This window comes from Staurois parvus, unplaced genomic scaffold (assembly GCF_062004578.1).
Source record: "Staurois parvus isolate SC_StPar_1 unplaced genomic scaffold, SC_StPar_1.0 ptg000049l, whole genome shotgun sequence".
Lineage (NCBI taxonomy): Eukaryota > Metazoa > Chordata > Amphibia > Anura > Ranidae > Staurois > Staurois parvus.
The window spans coordinates 1,879,610-1,902,967 of NW_028317845.1; the positions used below are offsets into that span (position 1 = coordinate 1,879,610).

At 42.5% G+C, this 23,358-nt stretch overlaps 1 protein-coding gene across 2 annotated transcripts in view; it reads left to right on the forward strand.

Annotated features, from left to right (window-relative positions):
- PASK (PAS domain containing serine/threonine kinase) overlaps positions 1-23,358 on the forward strand; it is a 74,779-nt gene that overhangs the window by 10,361 nt on the left and 41,060 nt on the right. For both annotated transcript variants that reach the window (XM_089665767.1, XM_089665764.1), the window contains exons 2-4: positions 602-764; positions 1,713-1,885; positions 6,980-7,147. In XM_089665767.1, coding sequence (XP_089521893.1) covers positions 617-764; positions 1,713-1,885; positions 6,980-7,147 — 489 coding nt within the window. In that variant the 5' untranslated portion in view covers positions 602-616. The remainder of the gene's footprint in view (positions 1-601; positions 765-1,712; positions 1,886-6,979; positions 7,148-23,358) is intronic.

The following is a 23,358-nucleotide window of genomic DNA, read 5'->3' on the forward strand; positions in this document are numbered from 1 at the left end:
TGAACTTCCAGTTTAATCTTTTTTAATTCCCACTTTCCACCGAGGTCTGCTCCCTCTGATCCCAATCTGCCACCTCCTAAAGTCCAAGTGCCTGTTCACATATATGCGGATTAAATGCGGTTTGAATCGCATCCACTCTGCATGACATGTGAAATAACATTGCTTCCTATGGTGCCTGTTCACATATGTCCGGTGCACTGCCAGTGCAGATTCAGTGCAGTTTTAAAAAGGGTCCTGTATGATTTCTGAGCTGTGCGGTCCAGTTCAGGTGCGGATTACAGGCCATTGACTTCTGTAGGGACCGTTTATAAACCGCATATGTGTGAACAGTTTCAAATCCTCAGCTAATCCTGTCCTGAACCTTATGTAAACCTGTCATGAACCGCAGAACAACTACTGTGTCTATTAGCTGTGAAAGCTGTGCTTCAATATGCACCGCACATGTGAGAATCCACTCTTAAGGACAGTAAACTTTCCCTTTATTTAGGATGTTTGAGGACCCCACCCTGGTCTTGACTTTTTTGTTGTTTGAGGATAAACTGAATGTAATGACAGTTGAATGTTCTGATGCTTTTTAAAACATGTTCTTTTTTTCTTAAAGGAAACATTCTTAGCAATGCAAGCTTCAGTTGTACCACGTTCCCCAAGTTCTCCACTGCACAGTGTTTCTCTGCTGAGCAAGTCTTTTCCCCAGCTGCCTAACCCACGAAGGAGAAGACATGGGGGAAGAACCAAGGACCCCTGGAATACAGCCAGCCTTACTGGTATCATACTTCCACAATTTAGAAACACAAAAACAATCTGTGCTTCTGTTTGGCCACCAGACAATTTGTTTAAAACGATAATTCATGATTAAGGAAGCTTTCACATTTATGCAGTGCTGTTTTCCTGCAGCGCAGTGTACCGGCAGTTTTTGTGCCAATTACTTGTGCTTTGCAATAGACTTCTGTTAGATTTGGCGGTTTTGCTGCATTTTCTGAAAGTGCACCACAATTCTTGCATGCGGAGATTTTGGTCCACTTTCAGAAAACACCAAAACAGCCCAATTTGACAGAAGTCTAAGGCAAAGCGTAGGTAACCCGCAAAAAAAACGCAGGTACACTGTGCTGCACCCACACAGCGGCAAAACCAATACAGTGTGAAAGTGCCCTAACAAAAATACATGAATGAAGTGTTTCTTCTGTGTGTTCAATTGTGTGTCAAATTAATCAAAATTAAAAATTGACTAGTTTTAGTGTTAAGTCCCCTTGAATAGATTTTCTGGTGTTTCTGTCTTTGATATTGAATTTTAGATTGTAATATCTGATTGCAGTAATGATGTTCTGAATCTGCAAGATAAGGTAGAGCATTGCAAAATTTACTAGGATCTACTGAGTGTAATAGAGGAACACTTGCACTTTAATACATAGAGAAGGCAGAAGCAGTAAACACGTTTTGTTTTCTGCTCAGAGATCATTTTATGTTCCATTAGCTGTTTGTAATTTAACCTCAAAAGTTCTTTCAGTGAAAAGTATAAAGTAATTGGAATGAATTACATGCCCCACTTCTGGGATACATTCTGTGGTCTGACTTCCTTCATTTAACACACAAATTAAACCAATATATAATCTGCATATAAGGTTTTATGATATACAGTATGTGAGACTTGGTAATGCCAGGCTTGAAGACATGTTGCATAATTTTTTAAATTATAATAATTTTGCTTTTCCTAGGTGACGACTGGAGCTCCTACAGTCTATCTTCAGCTGCCAGTAACATCCTACTTCGCTCACCCCTGGAATCTGCCAGTGGAATACCCACTCCAGATGATACCATACACTCATTGCCCTCATGTGTACGAAGTTCCAGCAGAGCTGTGCTGACTGTCAGCACCAAGACCACACAGGTACTCCTCATGCCTTCTGCCTGTGCTTTATCTAGGGCTATCCAGACCTAATGGAGACTTGAACTAAGACCCCCTTCTGGAAATAATGATATATTACTCTAAATTGGCCTTTCATAAACTTTTTTTAGTAGAGGACAACTGAAATAATTTATAGGTCTTAGGAAACTTCTGCTAAAAATATCTGCATCTCTTGGGGCATTTGCATGATCAGTAAGGTGTACATTTTAATAATAAAGGAATGTGAAATATGTTGTACCTAAAACATTTGACACCCAGAGTGGATAATTGTTTTACACCCCTTCCACTAGATAACATTACATTGGTGGTCAGTGAAAGATACCTCATTACATTAGCTGTCATTTCAGAAAAGCCTCTTTTATATTAGTGGTCAGTGAGAAAGTGACTTTCTTAGCAGTGTCAGATCATAGCCACTACTACCTATATGTGACAAATGGCAGTTCAAGTCTCACTGTGCTGCCACCAATATGTGGCAATAACGCTCTCAGCCTCAGCCTGTACAGAGATTTTACAGATTGTGGGAATCACAATTTTGTGCTTGCAGACCGAGTGATGAACACTGAAGTTGGTTGATTACAAAGTTAACCTGTTACAGACCAAAACAGCTGCTACCTTTTTGTTTTTTTGGAAATGCAAACCAACAAGTCTGACCATTAAAGAAATGTCTGTAGTACCTGCTGTTGCTCAGACTTCCAGAGGTGGACACTAAAGCAGCACGTTTCAAAGAGACAGAAATCCTTTAGGTTTTGGCTTAGTGCATTAGAGATGATTTTAGTTATTTTAAAATCTTTTTTATAGAAGAAATGGCAAAACCGGTGCAAACAAAATATGTACAGTAAATGGATATTACAAACTACGGAAGAATAGCAACAGAGAAATAAATAGGAATAAAAAAAATCCTTAAAGGATAAGTTCACCTTTAGCAACATGTTTAATATTACACCTGTATTTCGGGTGTGACATGTTGGTAAACACCAGCCCTTCTCGCCCTCTGAGCCCCCCTGTGACAGCAATTGGGGGTTCCTCTCCCCCGCAGTTGCTGTCACATGTAAAATTGGCATGGCTCTGTGATCTGTGAATGATTTAACTACAAGTCTCCACCTCTGCAGACAGACTTGCAGTTCTCAGTGGACTAAGCATATGCTGATCAGCTCCCGAATAGTTCATTGACACTTCCTTCAGCTCAGTAACTGACAGCACGTATAGAGGTATGGCAGAGAGCTGTAGGAAATGTCTTCAAGAGCCTGACATTGCACCTGCAAAAAATAATAATAAATGAATATTTTTTACCTGAAAAGACGTGTGTTTGTGTATGTATGTATATATATGTATATGTATGTGTATATATATATATATATATGTGTGTATGTGTATATATATATATGTGTGTGTGTGTGTGTGTGTGTGTGTGTGTGTGTGTGTGTGTATGTATGTATGTGTGTGTATATGTATGTATGTGTGTATATATATATATATATATATATATATATATATATATCTCCTAGATTGTAAGCTCGAAAGAGCAGGGCCCTCGAACACCTCGTGTATTGTTTTGTTACTGTCTTGTCTCATGTTCTGTCCCCCTTGCTGCTACTGTACAGCGCTGAGCATACCCTTTGGCGCTATATAAATACTGTATAATAATAATAATATATGTGTGTGTGTGTGTGTATATATATATATATACATTAATATTTTGGGTATACCACATGCCTCAAATAAATAACCCACAATTTATCATGCAGCATGAAATTGTCTTTTGAACAAGACTACTTATGACTTACTCTTGAAATGCACCTTCCTAAGAAGAAGTAATATATCTTACGTGCCTACTGCTGTTCATAAGATGGGGGTGTTTACTCTTTAAATAATGGTGGTGGTATTCTACATTTAGTGGAACCACTAACCTAATTTAATCACACCAGAAGTTATGAATTATTTCTAGATTTTAACGCAACAGAACATGTTGATTTTGCATTCCACTGCCTGATAAAACCTTTACAATGTGCTGTAAAACCTGCTTCTGTGAGGATCCCCCTCAGACAAGGATGTATATTGCCTTAATGCCTGCTAAGATATTTACAACATGTCTTAATGAGTTTTTAAACCCAGTCTTGGATAAACAAGCTGGGATGGGGTATATTGTAGGCCTCATTAGCATATTCTTGTCTAAATAATGTTGCTGCTCCTTTTAAAGTTTCTATTCAGCTTAAAGGTTGTTGGAATAAAATTCAGGATGTCTGGAGGCCAAGGTGTATGATAATCCTACAGACAAAAGATTTGTATATAACTTGTCTAACAGACTAGCAAATGTTAAACAATAGGGGTGCTACAATATTTCTGACTCAGTTTTTGGGTCACAAAACTCATTGCTGTCATTTGGAGGTCAGTGGAAAAGTGTCCCTCTTGCACTGAAGGTCAGTAGAAAAATACTGGAGATCAGTGGAAAAGAGCCTCTAATACACTGGAGGCCAGTGGAAAATGCTTCTTTAATTAAAAACATCAATTCCTTTTAAACGTTTCCCTTTACATTGGAGTTCAGTCGAAAAGGTGCCCAATTACATGTGAGGATCATTGTGAGAGGTGAACCATTACAATGGTGGTCAGTGGTAGGAAGGAAAAACCCAAAAACAAAGCCAGCACTTCCCACACTGCCAGAGTGGTAACAATTCAATAAACCTCTTCATGATCAAATCTAGCCTTTGTAGTGTCTTTACTCTCATGGTTTATCTCATGGTTGCACTCCCCCCTCTATCCACTGCAATAAAAACAGAGTGCAGATATACTATCACTGATTTTTCAACTATGCAGCTCCAAGATGTAATCCAAAAACAACTGTCCTAAAGCCTGCTGTTTGCTGACATCACTCAGTTTGTCCAGGCTGGGGAAAGATCATGTTGGGATGCACCCAGATGCCTAGACAGGCAGCTGGATCAGCCTCTCAGCGAGCCGCTCCTTCCCTCTCCTCAGCCCGGTGCTCTAATGAGCACAGGAGGGGCAAGCAGAAAGCCGGTGACTGACAGTCACCAGCTCTCTGCTCAGTGAAATTTTGAGAACTGACCGATCAGTGGTATTTGATCCCAACCAACGTTGCAAAGTCCTGCTTTCTGGACTACAGGACTCTGCCTATACCGGACTACAGGACTCTGCCTATACCGCACTCCTCCATGTCCCACTCCACATACGTGCATACATACATACATACATACATACATTTGCTTTCTTACCTGACAAAACAACACTGCTGCTTTTACTGCTAAGACTCTTCCTGCATAATGTGTGTAGGTAAGAGCTGCACTGAACTAACCTCCTAGAAGCTGCCCCTGTATTTTACAAAACTGGTGATGATGTTACAGAGAGTAATAAAAGCTGTTTCACACTTCAGGAACAAGTTGAAGGACAAAAATAATGCTGGGACATGTTTAACCATTAGCCGCCCGGCCAATGGCCGTTTGGCGGCTTCAAATGTGCTCCTGTATTCCGGGTGCACGCCATTTGGCGTGCTCCCGCACATGCACGGTTTGCGCTAATGCAGAGCGCCGCAGCAGTGCGATCTGTCACCGCCCGTGCACCTCGGACACGGCCGATGACAGATCCGAGTACCGGCTCCCGTTGCTGGTACCATGTGACGTGCTGTGACCAATCACAGCAGGTCACATGACAGTTGTATACAATGGATGGCTTCATTCATGATGCCATCCATTGTATACTAGTGCCTAGCTGTGAATGGTCACAGCTAATCACATGCACATGTCATGTGATTAGCTGTGACCAAATCACAGCTAAGCACAAAAAAAAACAAAAAAAAAAACTGAATGAATTGATTTCATTCAGGTAAATGCTTGCTTATAGCAAAGTAATTCTTTGCTATAAGCAAATTATGTAAAAAAAAAAAAAAAAATAGTGATCACTTCCCCAAAGTAGTACAATGTTACTATGGTAACATTGTACTACTTTAGTCATAGTAAAATATGAAAAAAAATCTTAAAAAAATAAAAAAAGTAATAAAAAATTAAATATAATAAAAAATTTTTAAAAAAAAATATATTTTTTTCATACTGTCACCAGTCAGTGTCCCTGTTCACCGCCATGCCAGTTATATGATGACGCTGTACTGCACTGGTGACAGTATGTAAAAAAAAAAATAGTGAAAATAATTTTTTTAATTTTTTCATTTTCCGAAAAATTATGACAAAAAAATACAACTTCAAAAAACTCGCCATGCCTCTTATGAAGTACGTCGGACTGTCTACTCTGCAAAAAGGGGTCATTTGGGGGATATCTGTACTGTTCTGACATTCTTGGACCTCAAGAAATTAGATTGGCTGTCAGTACTTCAGGATTGATCAATATTCAGATCTATACCATAGTTTGTGAACTCTATAACTTTCCTACAAACTAAAAAATACATCCTAATTTGGGTTATTTTCACCAAAGACATGTAGCAGAATACATCTCGGCCTAAATTTATGAAGAACAATTATTTATTTGTAAACTTTTATAACAAAAACAAAGAATAATGTGTTTTTTTTTCAAACTTGTTGGTCTTTTTTTGTTAATTTAGCAAAAAATAAAAACCCCAGCGGTGATTAAATACCACCAAAAGAAAGCTCTAGTTGTGTGAAGAAAATGATAAAATTTTAGTTTGGGTACAGTGTTGTATGACCGCGCAATTGTCATTCAAAGTGTGAGAGCGCTGAAACATGAAAAATGGCCTGGGCAGGAAGGTGTAAAATTGCACGGTATTGAAATGGTTAAGATGGAGGTTAGGGGGAAAAGCATGCATTGTCTGGCCTTACCCTTGACTTTTTTTGTTCTTCTTAGCCTGATACCAGTATTCATTGTTTCTCTTGGAGCACAGACTTGTGTTGGGTGAATACAGACAACACAACCTACTGGTGTCACAGTTTAAATTAGGCCTATGGCTTGCATGCAGCTTTAAAATAATTCACTGGTTGTCAATTTAAATGGCAAGGCTACGTCTGTTAATGTTTTTTAAACAACATCCTTTGTAGAGGAATAATATTGTTTTCAGACTGCCATGTGTCTAACAGAATGCTCTTATTGTTCCTCTAGATTTTAATGGCCAACGATAAAGCCTGCAGACTATTTGGCTATAGCAGTCTTGAGTTAATTGGAATGGGTCTGTCCAGTCTGATTCCTGCATCCAGCCACAGAATTTCGGAGGTTTTAGAGGAGGAGCTTACAGAAGCTGATGGCATTTCACGGGTACCTGGAGAAGTAGTAAGTGTGTCCTCATTAGTAAAGACTTTATAGGGAGTGCACCTTAACAGAATGAATTGTGACTGTTCTACAATATAAATCATTTAAAGTGTGTCATACAGTATTAGGAGCATCTTGCTTTGATTTGTAAGTAAATTGCCATTACTAATAGACAGGTGAAAGGCCAACTGACATCAGTATAATCATGTCACCTTTCAGGGAAACTGTTAAGACCACCTTTTAACTATAAAATAATAAATTCACGTATTCGTGCAGGTAAAAAAAAAGTGCATTTATTTATTTTACACAGGCGCTTGCATAGTATTACATGCACAATTAGTGGATCGTGGGTGGCATGTCAGGCTCCTGCACATTCACCCTCCAGCTTTCTGTCCATTTTCTACAGGAGTTTTGATTTGAAAGCTGGAGAAAGATTCAATGAAGTACAAGCGCACTGATTAGCGCACTTGTAGTGTATTGAGAACTATAAGCCGCCGTCACAGTGGCAGATGAGACTTGTAGTTTATTCGTTTACTACAGTGAATGAATGTCACAGCTGTGCAAGCAATGTTAAATGTGAGAGCAGCTTAGGGGGAGAGGAACCTCCGTCCCCCAGTCACGTGGCGGGAGCTCAGGAGGCCAGGCAGGCTGCTGGAACCAGTTACACGTTACACCCTAAATATGGGTGTAACATAACATGTTGAAAAGGTGAACTTATCCTTTAGGTAGGTACAGTCTGTGTCAGCAGTTACACAGAGCGATTACATTCTCCTGTTGACAGTGTTACGGCCTGGTCATTGACTGATCAGGCCTAGCCTCTGTATCCTGGGTCAGGTTCTCCCACATTTTTAAAAGCACGGTGTATTTCTGAGATCTCTAAAATGAGAATAGAGAGATGGGGAAGTGTGGCAAAGATCAATATCAGTGGGAGGTTTTGTTCATAAAAATCATCACTTTGGCCCTCCATGGGTAAAAAGACATGTTCTTTTTAAGGGATGTTTTACCAGCGCCATATACTTCAGCCCTGAATATCTGTAGTGACTTGTCTCTCCTCCCAGACAATCAATGCAAATTGTTATTGCCTATTTAAAGCCTAGGCTACAAATAAATTACAGCCTCTCTTCATATACATTTTATGTAGTATGCATACACAGTGTGGTTTTTAAAGCTAGAAGAGAATCTGCTGTTTAATATTCAGAAATATAACTGATAAATAAAGCTGCTTTAGAAAGGATGTGCTTGAATCCCTTGAGACCCACACTGTTCGTATGCAGTGTTTTGAAGTGCAGATGATGCAGGCTTTGCCTGGGGAATCATAAAACATCTGTTCATTGGAAGTGTTAGATCTCTATGTACAGGCTTTTACTGTTCTTGAAGAGAACAAAATGTAAAGACATTTGATCAAGGTGGGAATACATAATCTTCCTTTGGGCATTTTGTAAGAATGTCTCCATAGGGAATGAAAAAGCAGCCAATTTAAAAATCAAAATTTCTGCTAACATTTGAAGATATTCAGGCTGCAACTCTGTTTAACCAATCATATGCATTGTAACCATATTTAGGATACCTCATTCGTAGAATAAAAACTTCTAAGCTCTTAGTGGTTGTCCTGTTCCTGACCAAGCACATCCAGTACTGTATATGTCACTTTTAATTATATATGGAAACTACTTTTTATATATAGACTGCTTGCAAACCACATCCCTGGTATGGATTATATAATGGTTTATATATAAAATCTATTTATCCACTACCATTAGGATAAGAGATTACAAATTATAATTATTAATATTACAGTACAGGATTTGCATCGTATCAGCAGCTTGTGCAACACTTCACAAAATGAAGGGAGACAGTACAGGTATAATACAATTCTATACAGAGGAGTAAGAGGGGATGCTGATCAGAGCTTGCAATCAAAAAGGCAAATATAAGGTTAGAGATTGTGTGTTTGTTTTTTTTGTTTTTTTTTTGTATTGTTCATGAAAAACTCTTCTCAGCTTGATTTACATTCATATGGTTTCTATGAAGTTCTTTTAAAATTACCCCATAGACATTTTCCATGGATCATTGGGTTGCAGTTAAAAGAGTGGGAGTATGGGAAGTGTGGGATTAAAAAAACCCCCAAAAAACCCAAAACATTCTCCCCTAGTTGGATGCTGCATTTGTCCTCTGGCGTCTCTTAAGACTGCTGATCTCTCAGTCTTCACTGAGTAGAGATCCGGTAACTGTCAGTCATCGTCACTTTGCTCTGCCCCTTTGGGGCACTGAGCTGTGGAAAGGGTGGGAGCAGCTGGCTCAAGCACTCAGCAGCTCGCTGACAGGGAAAGCCAGTTCAGGCATTTAGGTGGATCCAGACATTAAAGTTGGGATCTCTCCAGTGTCTGTACCTGTACCTGAGTGATGTCGGCCAACAGCAGACTTTAGCCCGCTGTCAGCTGAATACGGGTCACAGGAATGCATAACTAAGTGCTATCCTGTTACTCACAGGAGAAGTAATACCAAAAGAGCTTTGACCATACTTATCCTTTAATACATAAGTATATACCTGTTTAAGTCTGTATTCAGTAGATGCATCTTTTGACAATTATTACAACCATTTATTTGTGCATGTACACCTGTATGTTTTCTGTACCTGGAATCATTTGAATATAGTATGTTATAATCATGTTTACACTTTGAGAGGAGAGTCCTTTCAGCAGGTTACATAATTTATTGGTTTTTTTTAAGGGTAATTTTGTTATTAGTTTCCAAGAACAAACAACTACATCACATTGTATGACAGTGGTACACCGTAGAATCAAGTACAGAGGTGTTCTGAATACAAAATGCCATACAGTAAAGTAAACAAAAGCGTTACATTTGTTCATTAATGACAGAGGGACCATATGAGGCACCAGAATCAGCCATGAGGATGAGTACATAGAAATCTTAGTGAAATAACAAAAAGAGGAAAAAAAGCAAATAAAAACATAACAACATATTGCTGATAATCACTGCAGACCATACAAACAGAGGGCCATGTTGACTGCACTGAATTAGGAGAAACCTACCCCAAAGGTAGGTAAATATCCACCGTAAGAAAAAGACCCAGAAAATCCTTATACCTAGAGGAAATATAGCAATTGCATATCACTATCCCCAGACACGGAGGTAAGTCACCCAGACCAAATCCTATCAAACTTCTTTGGACACTTCTAGAAGCATGTGTCAATTTATACATGGGCAAAGCTCCATTAATAAGATCAATCCAAAATTAAAGGGTCTTTCCATTTACGTGCTAATGCCTTCTTACCATAAGAAAAACAATATCTAAAGCAATGCTTTCTGTGAACCACTCAGGTCCTCCTCAGTAAAATCTTCCAAGCATCTAGCTGGGGTGCAAATATTCTGAAGTGCTAAATTTTCCGCCAGAAAACGGAGAATGGCAGTCCAAAAAAGTTTGACCCAGGGACAGATCATATGAAAAAAAAATCTTCTGAATCACAATGGCACTGCAGGCATTGTGGGGAATTTTAAATAGCCTGCTAGGAGTGTAATAAACACTATGGATACAATTTAATTGGATTAATTTATCCCTAGCTGAAATGACCGTGGAAAGCTGAGTATCCACAATATCATCCCATGCCTCCTCAGCGAGCAATGGAATATTCCCCTGCCATTGCCTAGAGATCTACTCTATTCTAGTAGAAGAAGCATAGAGTAGCTGTGAATAGCATGTAGAAACTAGTTTAGAGCGGTCTTCTTCAAATAAAAGAGCCTCCAATTGAGATGGTTGTAAAGAGACATTTGTCAGCACAAACTTTGCCACCACTGAGTGGCAAAATTGAATATAGGGAAATAAAAAGTGATTGGGAACTCTGAATTCTGCCTGCATTGACTGAAATGACTTAAAGTGGTTGTAAAGGTTCAAGGTTTGTTACCTTCATGCATTTTGGGAGAGCCTGGAGGGACCCGAGAAGAGGAGGATCTGGGCTGCTCTGTGCAAAACCACTGCACCTTGCAGGCAAGTATAACATGTTTGTTACTTTTAGAAACAAAAAATGTAAGAGTTTAGTATTGCTATAAACACCCGGTCCTGAAATAATTGATGTGTATATTTAATACCAAAATATGCACAGCAGCTCCCATCTAGATTTTTACCGATTTTTTTTTTTTTTTTTTTTTTTTTTTTTTTTTTTTTTTTTTTTTTCCCTCTGAGAGTTGCACCATAGTGGCATATTGGGGGAAGTAATAAGTGGAGCCTTCTACCTTATGATTACACATGTAAAATATCTGTAAGATATTCAAAGAATATCTTCACCCTCATCAGGATAAGGTCCATTTCTATAAAGGACAATAATCATAAGCCTACATAAGAGCCACCTGAGTAGCCACAGAGGCATTATCCAGATTGGGAAAGAACCACCAGTGAATATTTGTTAACTGAGCCGCTAAATAGTAACATTGGAGATTGGAAAGTGCTAATCCACCTCTCCGGGTAGGTAAATGTAGGGTATTCGTAGATATGCGAGGGGTGCATTACTCCCACAGAAAAGAGGACAATAACATATTTATCTGTAAACACCTTTTTAGGGACATTCACTGGTGCATGCCATAAGATATACAAAAATCTAGGGAGGAAAATCATTTTAAATCATTTTGTCCCTGCTTAATAAATTCAAGGGTAACTTCAACCAGGTGGAAAAATGATCCTTTAGACCACAGGTTTCAAACACAAGGCCCTCAGGCCGAATCCGGCCCTCCAGGCCATTTCATGTGGCCCTTGCACCTCACCTGCAGGGTACCCCCTTGTCTCCGCCCCCACCTTGTCTCAGCAGTCAGCAGAGAGGAGAATAGAATTCCTCTGTCAAATACTGCACCTCTCAGTGCAGCTGCAGCACCCCCTCATCTCTGCCTCCCCTGGTCTCAGCATTCAGCAGACTCTGGTAACTGACTCCACTTCTCCTCTGGTCCTCCTCTAGACCCTGCACTCTCTGCTTTCTAGCTCTGCCCCCAAAGGGGGTGCACAGTGATGTTAGGGAGAATGTGGGATTCTTGACATCTGATGTAATGGGGGTGGGGTGCTCTGGACATCTAGTCTTACAAATACAACCGGCCCTTTGAGGGTAACCAGAATGCTGATAAGACCCGTGATGAAATGAAGTGTGACACCCCTGCCTTAGATGATGGATAAAGGTGGAAAAGGTTATTACCTATGTAGGAGTCTAAGGGCAATTGTATTTCTACCCCCAGATATCTAAATTTGGATACCACCTGGAAAGACATCTCCAAGGATAGGACAGGAGGAGTCTTGGAGTTAAATGGAAAGATGTGAGATTTCCTCCAGTTCACTTTAAACCCTGAATACTTGCCAAGATGAGAGAGAACTGCAAGAGCTGTGTCCGAAGAATCGGCAGCATCTTCCAAATGTAGTATATAATATCAGCATACAGTGAGGTTTTCTCCTCCAAAGTATTGATCTAACCATAGAATTGGCCTGCAACGATGCCACCAAAGGTTTAATGACAAGAACAAACAGTGGTGACAAAGGGCACCCCTGCTGTGTGCCCCAGTAGATACGGAAAGAATCAGTAATTTGAGTATTTACACTGATCCGAGCTACAGGCCTACAATACAGTAATTTTACCCAAGCAACAAATCTAGGACCAAAACCCAGCAGCTCAAGGACTGCAAAAAGATAAGATCACTCAATAGAGTCAAAGGCTTTATGTGTGTCCAGGGACACCACCACTCTCATATCAGGGGCTTGTAAATAGAAGGTGAAAATTAATAGCTTTTGAGCTTTTATAAGGCCTGTTTGTTCTGAATTAATAAGGCCTGTTTGTTCTAAATTAATAACAGAGGCTATTATATTATTCATCCCTTCATCAGCAAGAATTTTAGCCAATATCTTGGCACCCACATTAATAAGAGAGATTGGTCCTTATGATTCACAATATCTGGAGTTCTTGAATGGTGTAGGAATTGGGACAGTTAATGCCTCTCCTATAGAGTCAGAAAGGGCCCCTTTCTCAAAAGCAACTGTATGGACTTCTAAGTGTATCTGAGCCATAAATTGTTTATAAGTGCACTACCATTCTATCGGGTATCTATCCAGTGAGGGAGGTTTATTGATATGGAAAGAATGTATGGTGGCCTCTATCTCCTGCACTGTAAAAGATAAGTCCAAGAGATTAGCAGGAGGTGCGTCTCCCATCTCATAGGCAACCTGTGAGGAGTACAAATGGGAATAGAAGGCGGTAAAAGTATGAGCAATCTCATCTTCAGATGTGCACAAGACATGAGAGGCATAATGGATACAGGAAATAAAGGTTGAGACACACTCCACCCTCACCAAATATGCCAGGATCTTACTATTCTTCTCCCCAAATTCAAACACACATTGGTTCTGATAAAGTAGTTTTTGGTGGGGGGGGGGGGGTGTTCTACCAGTAAGACATTAATTTGTTGTGCATGACCTCTCCAGATTCTGAAATTGGAGGAGGAGGGATTTCTTATGTATTCAAGTTCAACATCAGTCACCGCCTTTTCAAAGGTTTGCACCTTAAGGCCCTGTCAGATCTAAGTTGCTTAATAACCACGGAAGTAGTTCCCAGGGGTTGGCCTTAAAGGCATCCCAGATGGTACCGCTCAAGACTCCACTAGTATTTTTCAGCCAAAAGTTATGGATGTCAGAAGCAGTTTGCATGTCAAAAAATTCTTCCTTCAGCCACAAAGGACTTAACCTCCCAGAGATTGTACCCAGTTGGGGAACCCAAAGAAATGGTAAGTAGCAAAGGAAAGTGACCTGAGATGGGAAACCCAAAGAAATGGTAAGTAGCAAAGGAAAGTGATCCAAGATGGGGAACCCAAAGAAATGGTAAGTAGCAAAGGAAAGTGACCTGAGATGGGAAACCCAAAGAAATGGTAAGTAGCAAAGGAAAGTGATCCGAGACGGCTCGGGGAAGATACTGTACATCAATCACCCTCGGGAGGATATCGGGAGTAAGAAGGCACATGTCTATTCTAAACAGAATAAAGGGAAAGAAGGTAACTGTAGTGATCCAAGTAGTTTGACTTAGTAACAAAATTTATTGCAGTACCATGAAAAAGATTTTCAGTACAAAAATATACACCTCCACCCATCGCCATTAAAAGTTTGACAACGTTGTCAATTTAAAACCAGAGTCCGGACTGAAAATGACCTAAGAGTGATGTCTCACTCTCAATTGTATCAGGTCCTATATCATAAACCTCCACCCAAAAACTGAGCATAAAAAGAGTAAACAATGTATAAACGTGAATGGCGGAAGATAATAGGACCGAATACTGAGGAACACAGCTCCTTTGCAACACTGTATAAACCTATCTCACATAAATGCAAAACAAATTATATACTGTAATGTTGCCAAACAGTGATAGTGAAGCAAAGGAAAAACTTGAGAATGGCTGGAGCAGGATAAAGAGCTGGATAGAAATGCTTGACACACAGCTGTTTGCTGATGCAAGTATCAAGACAACACATTTATTATAGCAGTAAGCTTAGCCCACATGCAGCGCAGTGAACGGCTTTTGTAATACAGAGCACATGCTTAAAATAGCCCTTGAATCCAGTATGTGGTAAGGACGGTCCCGCTGATGATTTGGAGGTGTCACACTCTCAACAGCAATGTCCACATAATGGCAAACTGATTGCAAGTTCAATCGGAGCCACACACTGAAGGTAGCCGAGGCTTAATACTGCCTTCCTGTGAGCATGGAGCAGTTCCTTGACAGTTCAGCTGTGTGTCAAGCGCTTCTACCCAGCTCTTTATCCTGCAAAAGCCATTCTCAAGTGTTTCCTTTGCTTCACTACCACTGTTTGGCAACATTATATCAGCTGTTTTGCATTTATGTGAGATAGGTTTATACAGTGTTGCGAAGGAGCTGTGATCCTCAGTATTAGGTCCTATTATCTTCCTCTCTTCAAGTTTTATACATTGTTTAATCTTTTTTCTCAGTTTTTGGGAGGAGATTTATGATATAGGACCTGATACAATTGTATATGCAGTAAAGCATGCTTGTTATACTCACTGTGGAACCTAAGGGGTTAATCCTCTGCATTGTGTAAAAAGGCTGTTTGATCCTTTCTTCTCTGTTCCTCCTCTTTTTAATATGTGCATAGGGAAAAGCGTTCCACAAACTAAGATAGTTTCATGTGGGACCATGCAGCTTTATCAAAGGGCTTTTATTAGAAAAAACAAAACAAATGTGCATTGTACACAGTTTCTCCCCTTTTTCAAGTGACCACCTCTTATCTCCAGATTGAACCATAGGCATGCACATGCTCAGTGTGGTGTGTATTGCTAGAGAGGGTTTTTTTTTTCCCTTGGGAGAGTGCATGTGATGAGCACATGGCCAATCAGCACTGTCCAGACAGAGGTCAGGGGATTTCCATCCTCCTAGAGTAGAAAGAAAACTCCTCCTACAAGCTTTAGCTAGTGGTGGGCTGGACACAGAAGTCACAGGACTGCTCTAGTTGCTGATGAGAAAAGGTATTTAGCAGTTTATATTTACTAAAATAATTTCACTTCCATGTTCTGTGTACTGTGGGAGACCAGATATAGTGAATGCAGAGTCCTGGGTTTAGTAACACTTTAATTGACAACAATAAAAGAATAAATCCTGCGCTACCACAAACCCTAGAAACACCCCCCTGAGTGGCCGCAGACACCTAACTATATTCCCAATAGTGAAAACAAATGAAGACTAAATGATGCTGCACTACTCATGGAAAGTCTAAAACTAAACCCACACAATGTGAAATAAAAATCCTATAACAAATAATAATACTAAGTTAATAAAAATACGTGACCCAATAAATCGTGAATGAAAATACTCAAAATAAAAGTGATAATAATGAATAAATAAATCCGTGATCAATGGTAAATAAAATAATATAAATAAAGAAATGTGAAGTGTCACAATAAAATGTAAGTCCCAATGGATCTGTGTATCTTCAACAAAGGCTGCGAAACTTCCAGTGACCACTGCAAAAACCACAAATCCTTCACCAGTCAGCGTGCACACTCACCTCCAGGCTGCAACCCACAAGGGGTCATAAAGCTTTTAAATGCACTCAAATGATGATATCCCTGTGTATCCCCTCGATGATGGTTAGGGTAATCCTCTGTGGTAGAGATAGTAAGCACTCATGAGCGCACCAGCAGTAATGACTCAGGTGTCCCATCATGGTTTTGGCCAAATACTCTCCTCTTCAATGGCCCCTAAATGGAAAACTAAACCAAGAAACTTCCCATAGTGGAGTTTGTAAACATTTAGTGATAAAAAAAGGCAGAGTGACTACTCACATAAAAACAGGGTCCAAAGACCCATACAGGCAAGAAAAACTCCAATGCTTAGATGTGTACACACTGAGGTGTACCAAGATGGCGGCTGCCGTTCGTAACGGAAATAACGTCACCATGCTTCCGTCCTATGCATTATGTCACAATTCACATGACTTCCTTGGGCAACATTGTCAAATTTTTTTTTTTATTTTTTTAAATCCAAACAACTTTTATTGTCAAGATAATAAAGAAAATGGAACAGTACTTCTAGAATCCACATTGATATTACTGCATCAACAGGATTACACATAAATAGAACAATGTGGATACGCAGATCCCATAATGGAGAGAATAACAGAGATAGTAATCAAATTAAACAGAGACCACAAGGAGCCAAAGCCTTCTTGACAATATCTTACTTTTTCCTTTTTACCCTTTTATTCCTTCCCGTCCAGATGTAAACATAAATGGGGGAAAGGAACAAAATCCAAAACATGCCATCAAACAATAAAATAACTACATCAACAACATCTGGTTCACCTCAGACCTCTCATCAGCAAAAAATGGGGGATGCACATGATCTCCCCTAAGGGGAGGAGTGGGGGCACACACCTGATAGAAAATGCAGTGGTGTATTTTGACTTTGTGCTTCCCTAGGCAACACAAAAATGTTGCCCCCCCCCATGAGAGAGCGAGAGAGTCAATAAGTGTGTGTGTGTATATGTATGTATGTATGTACGTACAGTATATATATATATATGTGTGTGTTTCTCTCTTTCTCCCTTTCTGCCCTCTCTCTCGCCCCCCCTCTCTCTCTCTCCCTCTCCCACTCCCCCTCCCTCCCTCTCCCCCTCCCTCCCTCTCGTCCCCTCCCTCTCGCCTCCTTTTCCCTCTCTTCCCTCTCTCTTCCCCCTCTCTCTCTCTTCCCCCCTCTCTCTTCCCTCTCTCTCTCTCTATTCCCCCCTCTCTCTCTTCCCTCTTTCTCCCCCCTCCCCCCCTCTCTCCTCCCTCTCTCACTATTCCCCCTCTCTCTCTTCCTCTCTCTCCCTCTCTCTCCCTCTCTTCCCCCTCTCCCTTCTCTCTCTCCCTTCTCTCTCTCCCCTCTCTCTTCACTCTCTCCCCCACTCTCCCCTCTGTCTCTTCCCTCTCTCTCACCTCTCTCTTCGTTCCCCCTCTCTCTCCCCCCTCTGTCTCTTCTCTCCCCCCCTCCCTCTGCCCCCTCTCCCCCTCCCTCCCTCTCCCCCTCCCTCCCTCTCGTCCCCTCCCTCTCGCCTCCTTTTCCCTCTCCTCCCTCTCTCTTCCCCCTCTCTCTTCCCCCTCTCTCTTCCCTCTCTCTCTCTCTATTCCCCCCCCTCTCTCTTCCCTCTCTCTCCTCTCTTTCTTCCCCCTCCCCCCCTCTCCTCCCTCTCTCACTATTCCCTCTCTCTCTCTCTCTCTCTCTCTCTCTCTCCCTTCTCTCTCTCCCTTCTCTCTCTCCCTTCTCTCTCTCCCTTCTCTCTCTCCCTTCTCTCTCTCCCCTCTCTCCCCCACTCTCCCCCCTCTGTCTCTTCCCTCTCTCTCACCTCTCTCTTCGTTCCCCCTCTCTCTCCCCCCTCTGTCTCTTCTCTCCCCCCCTCCCTCTGCACCCTCTCCCCCTCTCTCCCTCCCCCTCTCTTTTCTCTCTCCCCCTCTTTCCTCCCTCTCTCCCTCCTCTCTCCCCCCTCTCCCTCCTCTCTCCCCCCTCTCCCTCCTCTCCCCCCCCTCTCCTCTCTCCTCCCCCCCTCTCCTCTCTCCTCCCCCCCTCTCCTCTCTCCTCCCCCCCTCTCCTCTGCCCTCTCTCCCCCCCTCTCCTCTGCCCTCTCTCCCCCCTCTCCTCTGCCCTCTCTCCCCCCTCTCCTCTGCCCTCTCTCCCCCCTCTGCCCCCTCTCTCCTCTCTCTCCCCCCTCTCTTCTCCCTCTGCCCTCCCTCTCCCCCTCTCTCTCCCCCTTTCTCTCCCCCTCTCTCCCCCTCTCTCTCTCCCCCCTCTCTCTCTCCCCCCTCTCCCCCCTCTCTCTCTCCCCCCTCTCCCCCTCTCTTCCCCCTCCCCCCTCTCCCCCCTCTTTCCTCTCTCCCTCTCCCCCTCTCTCTCCCCTCTCTCTTCTCTCTCTCTACCCCCCTCTCTCCCCCCTCTCTTCTCTCTCTCTCCCCTCTCTCTCTCTTAGTTTCTCAGATGCTATGGGACTGCGCACACACACACCTCCTCCAAGGGCTGCTGATCTCCGTGCAGCAGGAAGGGGGGGGGGGTGTGCAGTCCCATACGATCTGTCAGTGTAGGGAGGGAGGCAGGGAGATCCCACAGAACACAGCACAGCTCACCTCCTCCGGGTCCTCTCCTCTCCCTGCTCCAGGCTGTCCCCTGGTCCTGGCTCCTCAGCTGCTGGAGGGAGAGGTACAGGAGCATCACTCTGAAACTGCCCTCCCCCACATCGATCCTCCTGCTGTCCGGGCCACTGCAAGAGTACTGAAGGTATATCTCTGATGGCGGCCCTGCATGGCTCTGCCTGCCATTTCTCAAAAGTTCCCTTCTTCCAGGGTGCCATGTCGCCCCCCCCCTCCCCTAAAAATTGCCGCCCTAGGCAAACGCCTTGTTGGCCTCACGGTAGATACGCCCCTGATAAAATGTCACACCTGCAAAAGTTGGTCCACTATCAATTGAGGAGGGGCAAGCCCAGGTATATTCAGCCAACTCTGCCTTACTTGCTGGAACTTACGATAAGCATTGCAATGTTGGTACGTGAGTTTTTCCCGCGGGAGTAACAAATTAACAATCTATCCATTGCTTACTAGTCGGAGGAGCTGATAAAAACCAGTACCTTGCTATCAACTTCCTAGCCAGATATAAAAGTCTAGATACCATAATATACCCTCCTGGTTGGAGCAGTTCTTGGTCCAGTGCCCCCAGCAAACATTGCAAGGGATCCTGGGGAACCGTATATTGCGATACTAGAGAAATAAACTGGAGAACCTCACTCCAATATCTAGGTAACTTGGGGCAGCACCAGAGCATATGAATGAAATTGCCCTGTTGGACCCTACACCTCGGACAATCAGGTGAATCATGCCTTCCCCACCGGTACAGTTGCACAGGGGTCCTATACGCTTGATGGAGAATAAACAATTGAGGCAATTTATGAGAGGGAGAAAGAGAAATCACCGGAACAGATTCTAGGGCAGCATCCCAGACATCTCCAACATCCCAAGACCACTGCACCCTACCCCGGAGTCTAGCCTGATCCTGTAGTGTGGACAACAGCTGGGAGTATACACGAGAAATCATGCTCTTCTTATGGGTTGCCTGAGTTATATCCTTAAGAAAAACTGAGTCTGTCAATGTGAGATTAGAAAGCGAAGACTGAGCCTGTAGTGCATGGCGTAGCTGAAGAGATCGATAAAAATGCTTGTGTTTCCCTCTGCAGCTGAGTCTGACAATTCCCCGTTATCCCGGATTCGGGCACTAGGGGCTGCATAGAGAAGACTCACCCAACTAAGGAACTTGGAACCAAAGCCAAATCTAGACAACATTTCCATTAAATAAGGCCATTCCACACTATCAAATGTCTTGGCCGCATCCAAAGATAAAATCTCTCTTCCCCCAGGGATGTCCACCAGAATTTGCCAATGAAAAAAAATTCTGCAAATATTATTAGCTGTTGCTTTAGAAGGAAAAAACCCCGACTGATCTTTATGTACGATATAACCGATAATCTGCGCCAGTCTAGTAGCTAGAACCCGGACTAACAATTTAGTGTCTTTATCCAGAAGGGAAATAGGTCGGTAGGAGTCAGGAGTCGATCTTTTCCAGGCTTCAATAGTACTATAATAACAGCTTCATTCATGGAGGGGGCAAACCATTTCCATCCATGGCGGTATTTAGGGAATTGAGCAATGCCGGGAGGAGTTGACTGTATCTGTTATAAATTTCGAATGGCAATCTGTCTAAACATGGAGATTTACTGGGGGTGCCTGCCAAAGCTTCAGACAGCTCAACAGTAATTGGCATCTCTAGTTCTCTCTGGTCAGTCTTCAATAAAACAGGAAAAGAGCAGGTGTATAAAAACTGCAAAAGCTCAGAATGGGTGTCTACAGTTTTAGAAGCATATAGATCGTCGTAAAAGTTATGAAAAACTCTCAGGATTTCCAAATGACTCGTGCAAATCACTCCATTAGCATCCTCAATCTTGTCTATAGCGGACACCCCTTGTTGTGACTTCGCCACGAGAACAAGAAGGTGCCCCGTACTTCCCCCTCCTCAATATATTTTTGTTGCAAAAAATAACGCTCCCTATCAGCCACTTGAGTAAGCACTAATTCATAAAGGGCCTGGGCCTCTTTCCAGGAGGTGCAATTACAGGGGCTTGGGCCTTGGATCATCTGAATCTCATGCTGTTGAACATCTAACCGTACCTTTTCCTCCCACTCCCTGGATCTACGTTTAACCGCTGAAATCTCCCGGATAATCAAACCCCTCAGGAAGGCCTTCAGCGTATCCCAAACTATTCTTGGCGTTGACAGGCTTTCATTTTGCTGCAGATAGTCTGACAACTCCCCCGGAATGAACTCGGACTCCGGAAACAGCGTCAACCAAAATGGGTTCACCTTCCACAGCGGACAAGAGCGGGTATAACACACCTGTAGCTTGACCCAGAAAGGGGCATGGTCAGACAGAGCCCTGGGTTCATACACAGCATCAGACACATATGGCAGGATAGTCGAGTTCCCAAGGCCCAAATCTATGTGTGAAAGCCCATCATGAGTAGCAGAGAAACATGAATAACAGTTTGCTGTCGGATACTTCATCCACCACACATCCCAGAGGCTCAATTTCACCAATAAATTAGCAAATGGGGTAGGCTAAGAGGATAATTGTCTGCCCCTACCGCCCAAGGGCAATCTATCCAAACTAGGAAGTAAGCAATTGTTATCACCCAACGCCAATAGGGGAACATCAGGATGATTGGCCATAAATTGAGCTAGGCGTTTAATGACCTCTGAAGAGTAGGGCGGAGGGATATATACCGCAGCCACTATGCAGCGAAACCCATTCAAAGTACACAACAGGAAAATATACCTGCCCTCTGCGTCAATCCACTCCTGCACATGAACAAATTGAACAGAGTTAGAGATAAGGATACACACACCTCTAGAAAACGTGGAGTAGGAGGAATTATATTGTATGGGAAATAAACGAGAGCGGAGGGTACTGACAGTGTTAGATTTCAAATGGGTTTCCTGCAAACATACTACAGACTGTTTTAAATGTTTAAATACATGGAAGACAGCACCCAGTTTGGTTTTATCACCCAGGTCCCTTACTTTCCAGGATAAAAACATAAATTCTTTATGGGAGACAGACATAATACATATGGAGAAAATAGGAAGGATAACTCGGTCGTGAACAAATATAACGCCCCCCAAGGGGAGCAGTGAACGGGTAGGCAGTAGGAGGGACCCAGATCACATGGGTCAGGGTGACCAGGAGGACAGCCGCAGGAAGCAGGGAAGGCAGACCCAGCAACATGCACTCCACTAAACAGACATCCCAGGTGAACCATAAACAAAACAAGGGAGTATACTGAAATTATTACCAGCATGTAGGCCAACATATCCATAATAATATTAACTGAAAACACTGGCAGGAGGCCAAAAGGTCCCCTCAGGACCAAAACAGATTGGGGTTGCCATGGACAAGCACACAGCAGGTGAATGTAGGGAGAGCATAAGAGGGAAGGAGCCCCAACTTAAGCGGGAATATAATACCTTGTAGAACCACCTTTCTCTGCCATTACAGCTGCAAGTCTTTTTGGGGATATCTCTACTAGCTTTGCACATCTAGAGAGTGAAATGTTTGCCCATTCTGTTTGCAAAATAGCTCAAGGTCTGTCAGATTGGATGGAGAGCGTCTGTGAAGAGCAATTTTCAAGCCTTGCAACAGATTCTCAATTGGATTTAGGTCTGGACTTTGGGCCATTCTAACACATGAATATGCTTTGATCTAAACCATTCCATTGTAGCTCTGGCTGTATGTTTAGGGTCGTTATCCTGCTGGAAGGTGAACCTCCACACCAGTCTCAAGTCTTTTGCAGACTCTAACAGGTTTTCTTCTAAGATTGTCCTGTATTTGTCTCTTTCCATCAACTCTGGCCAGCTTCCCTGCTCTGCTGAAGAAAAGCATCTCCACAACATGATGCTGCTACCACCATGTTTAACTAACACTGCACATCACCCTGAACACACCATCCCCACCATGAGTTTGTTGCCTAAAAGCAAAACACTATGTGTGGCAGACTAATTTTGGTCTCATCTGACCAGAGCACCTTCTTCCACATGTTTGCTGTGTCCCCCACATGGCTTCTGGCAAACTGCAAACATGACTTCTTATGGCTTTCTTTCAACAGTGCCACTCTTCCATAAAGGCCATATTTGTGGAGTGCATGATTAATAGTTGTCCTGTAGACAGATTCTCCTACCTGCGCTGGGGATCTGTGCAGCTTGATTGCCATAGGCATCTTGATTGCTTTTTTGATTAATGCTCTCCTTGCCCGGCCTGTCAGTTTAGGTGGATGGCCATGTCTTGGTTGGTTTGCAGTTCCATACTGTTTCCTTTTTCAGATGAGGGATTGAACAGTGCTCCGTGAGATGTTCAGAGCTTGGGATATTTTTTTATAACCTAACCCTGCTTTAAACATCTCCACAACTTTATCCCTGACCTGTCTGGTGTGTTCCTGGGCCTTAATGATGCTGTTTATTCACTAATGTTCTCTAACATACCTCCTGAGGGCTTCACAGGCCAGCTGTATTTATACTGAGATTGAATTACACACAGGTGGACTCTATTTACTAATTAGGTGACTTCTGAAGGGAATTGGTTCTACTAGATTTTAGTTAGGGGTATCAGAGTAAAGG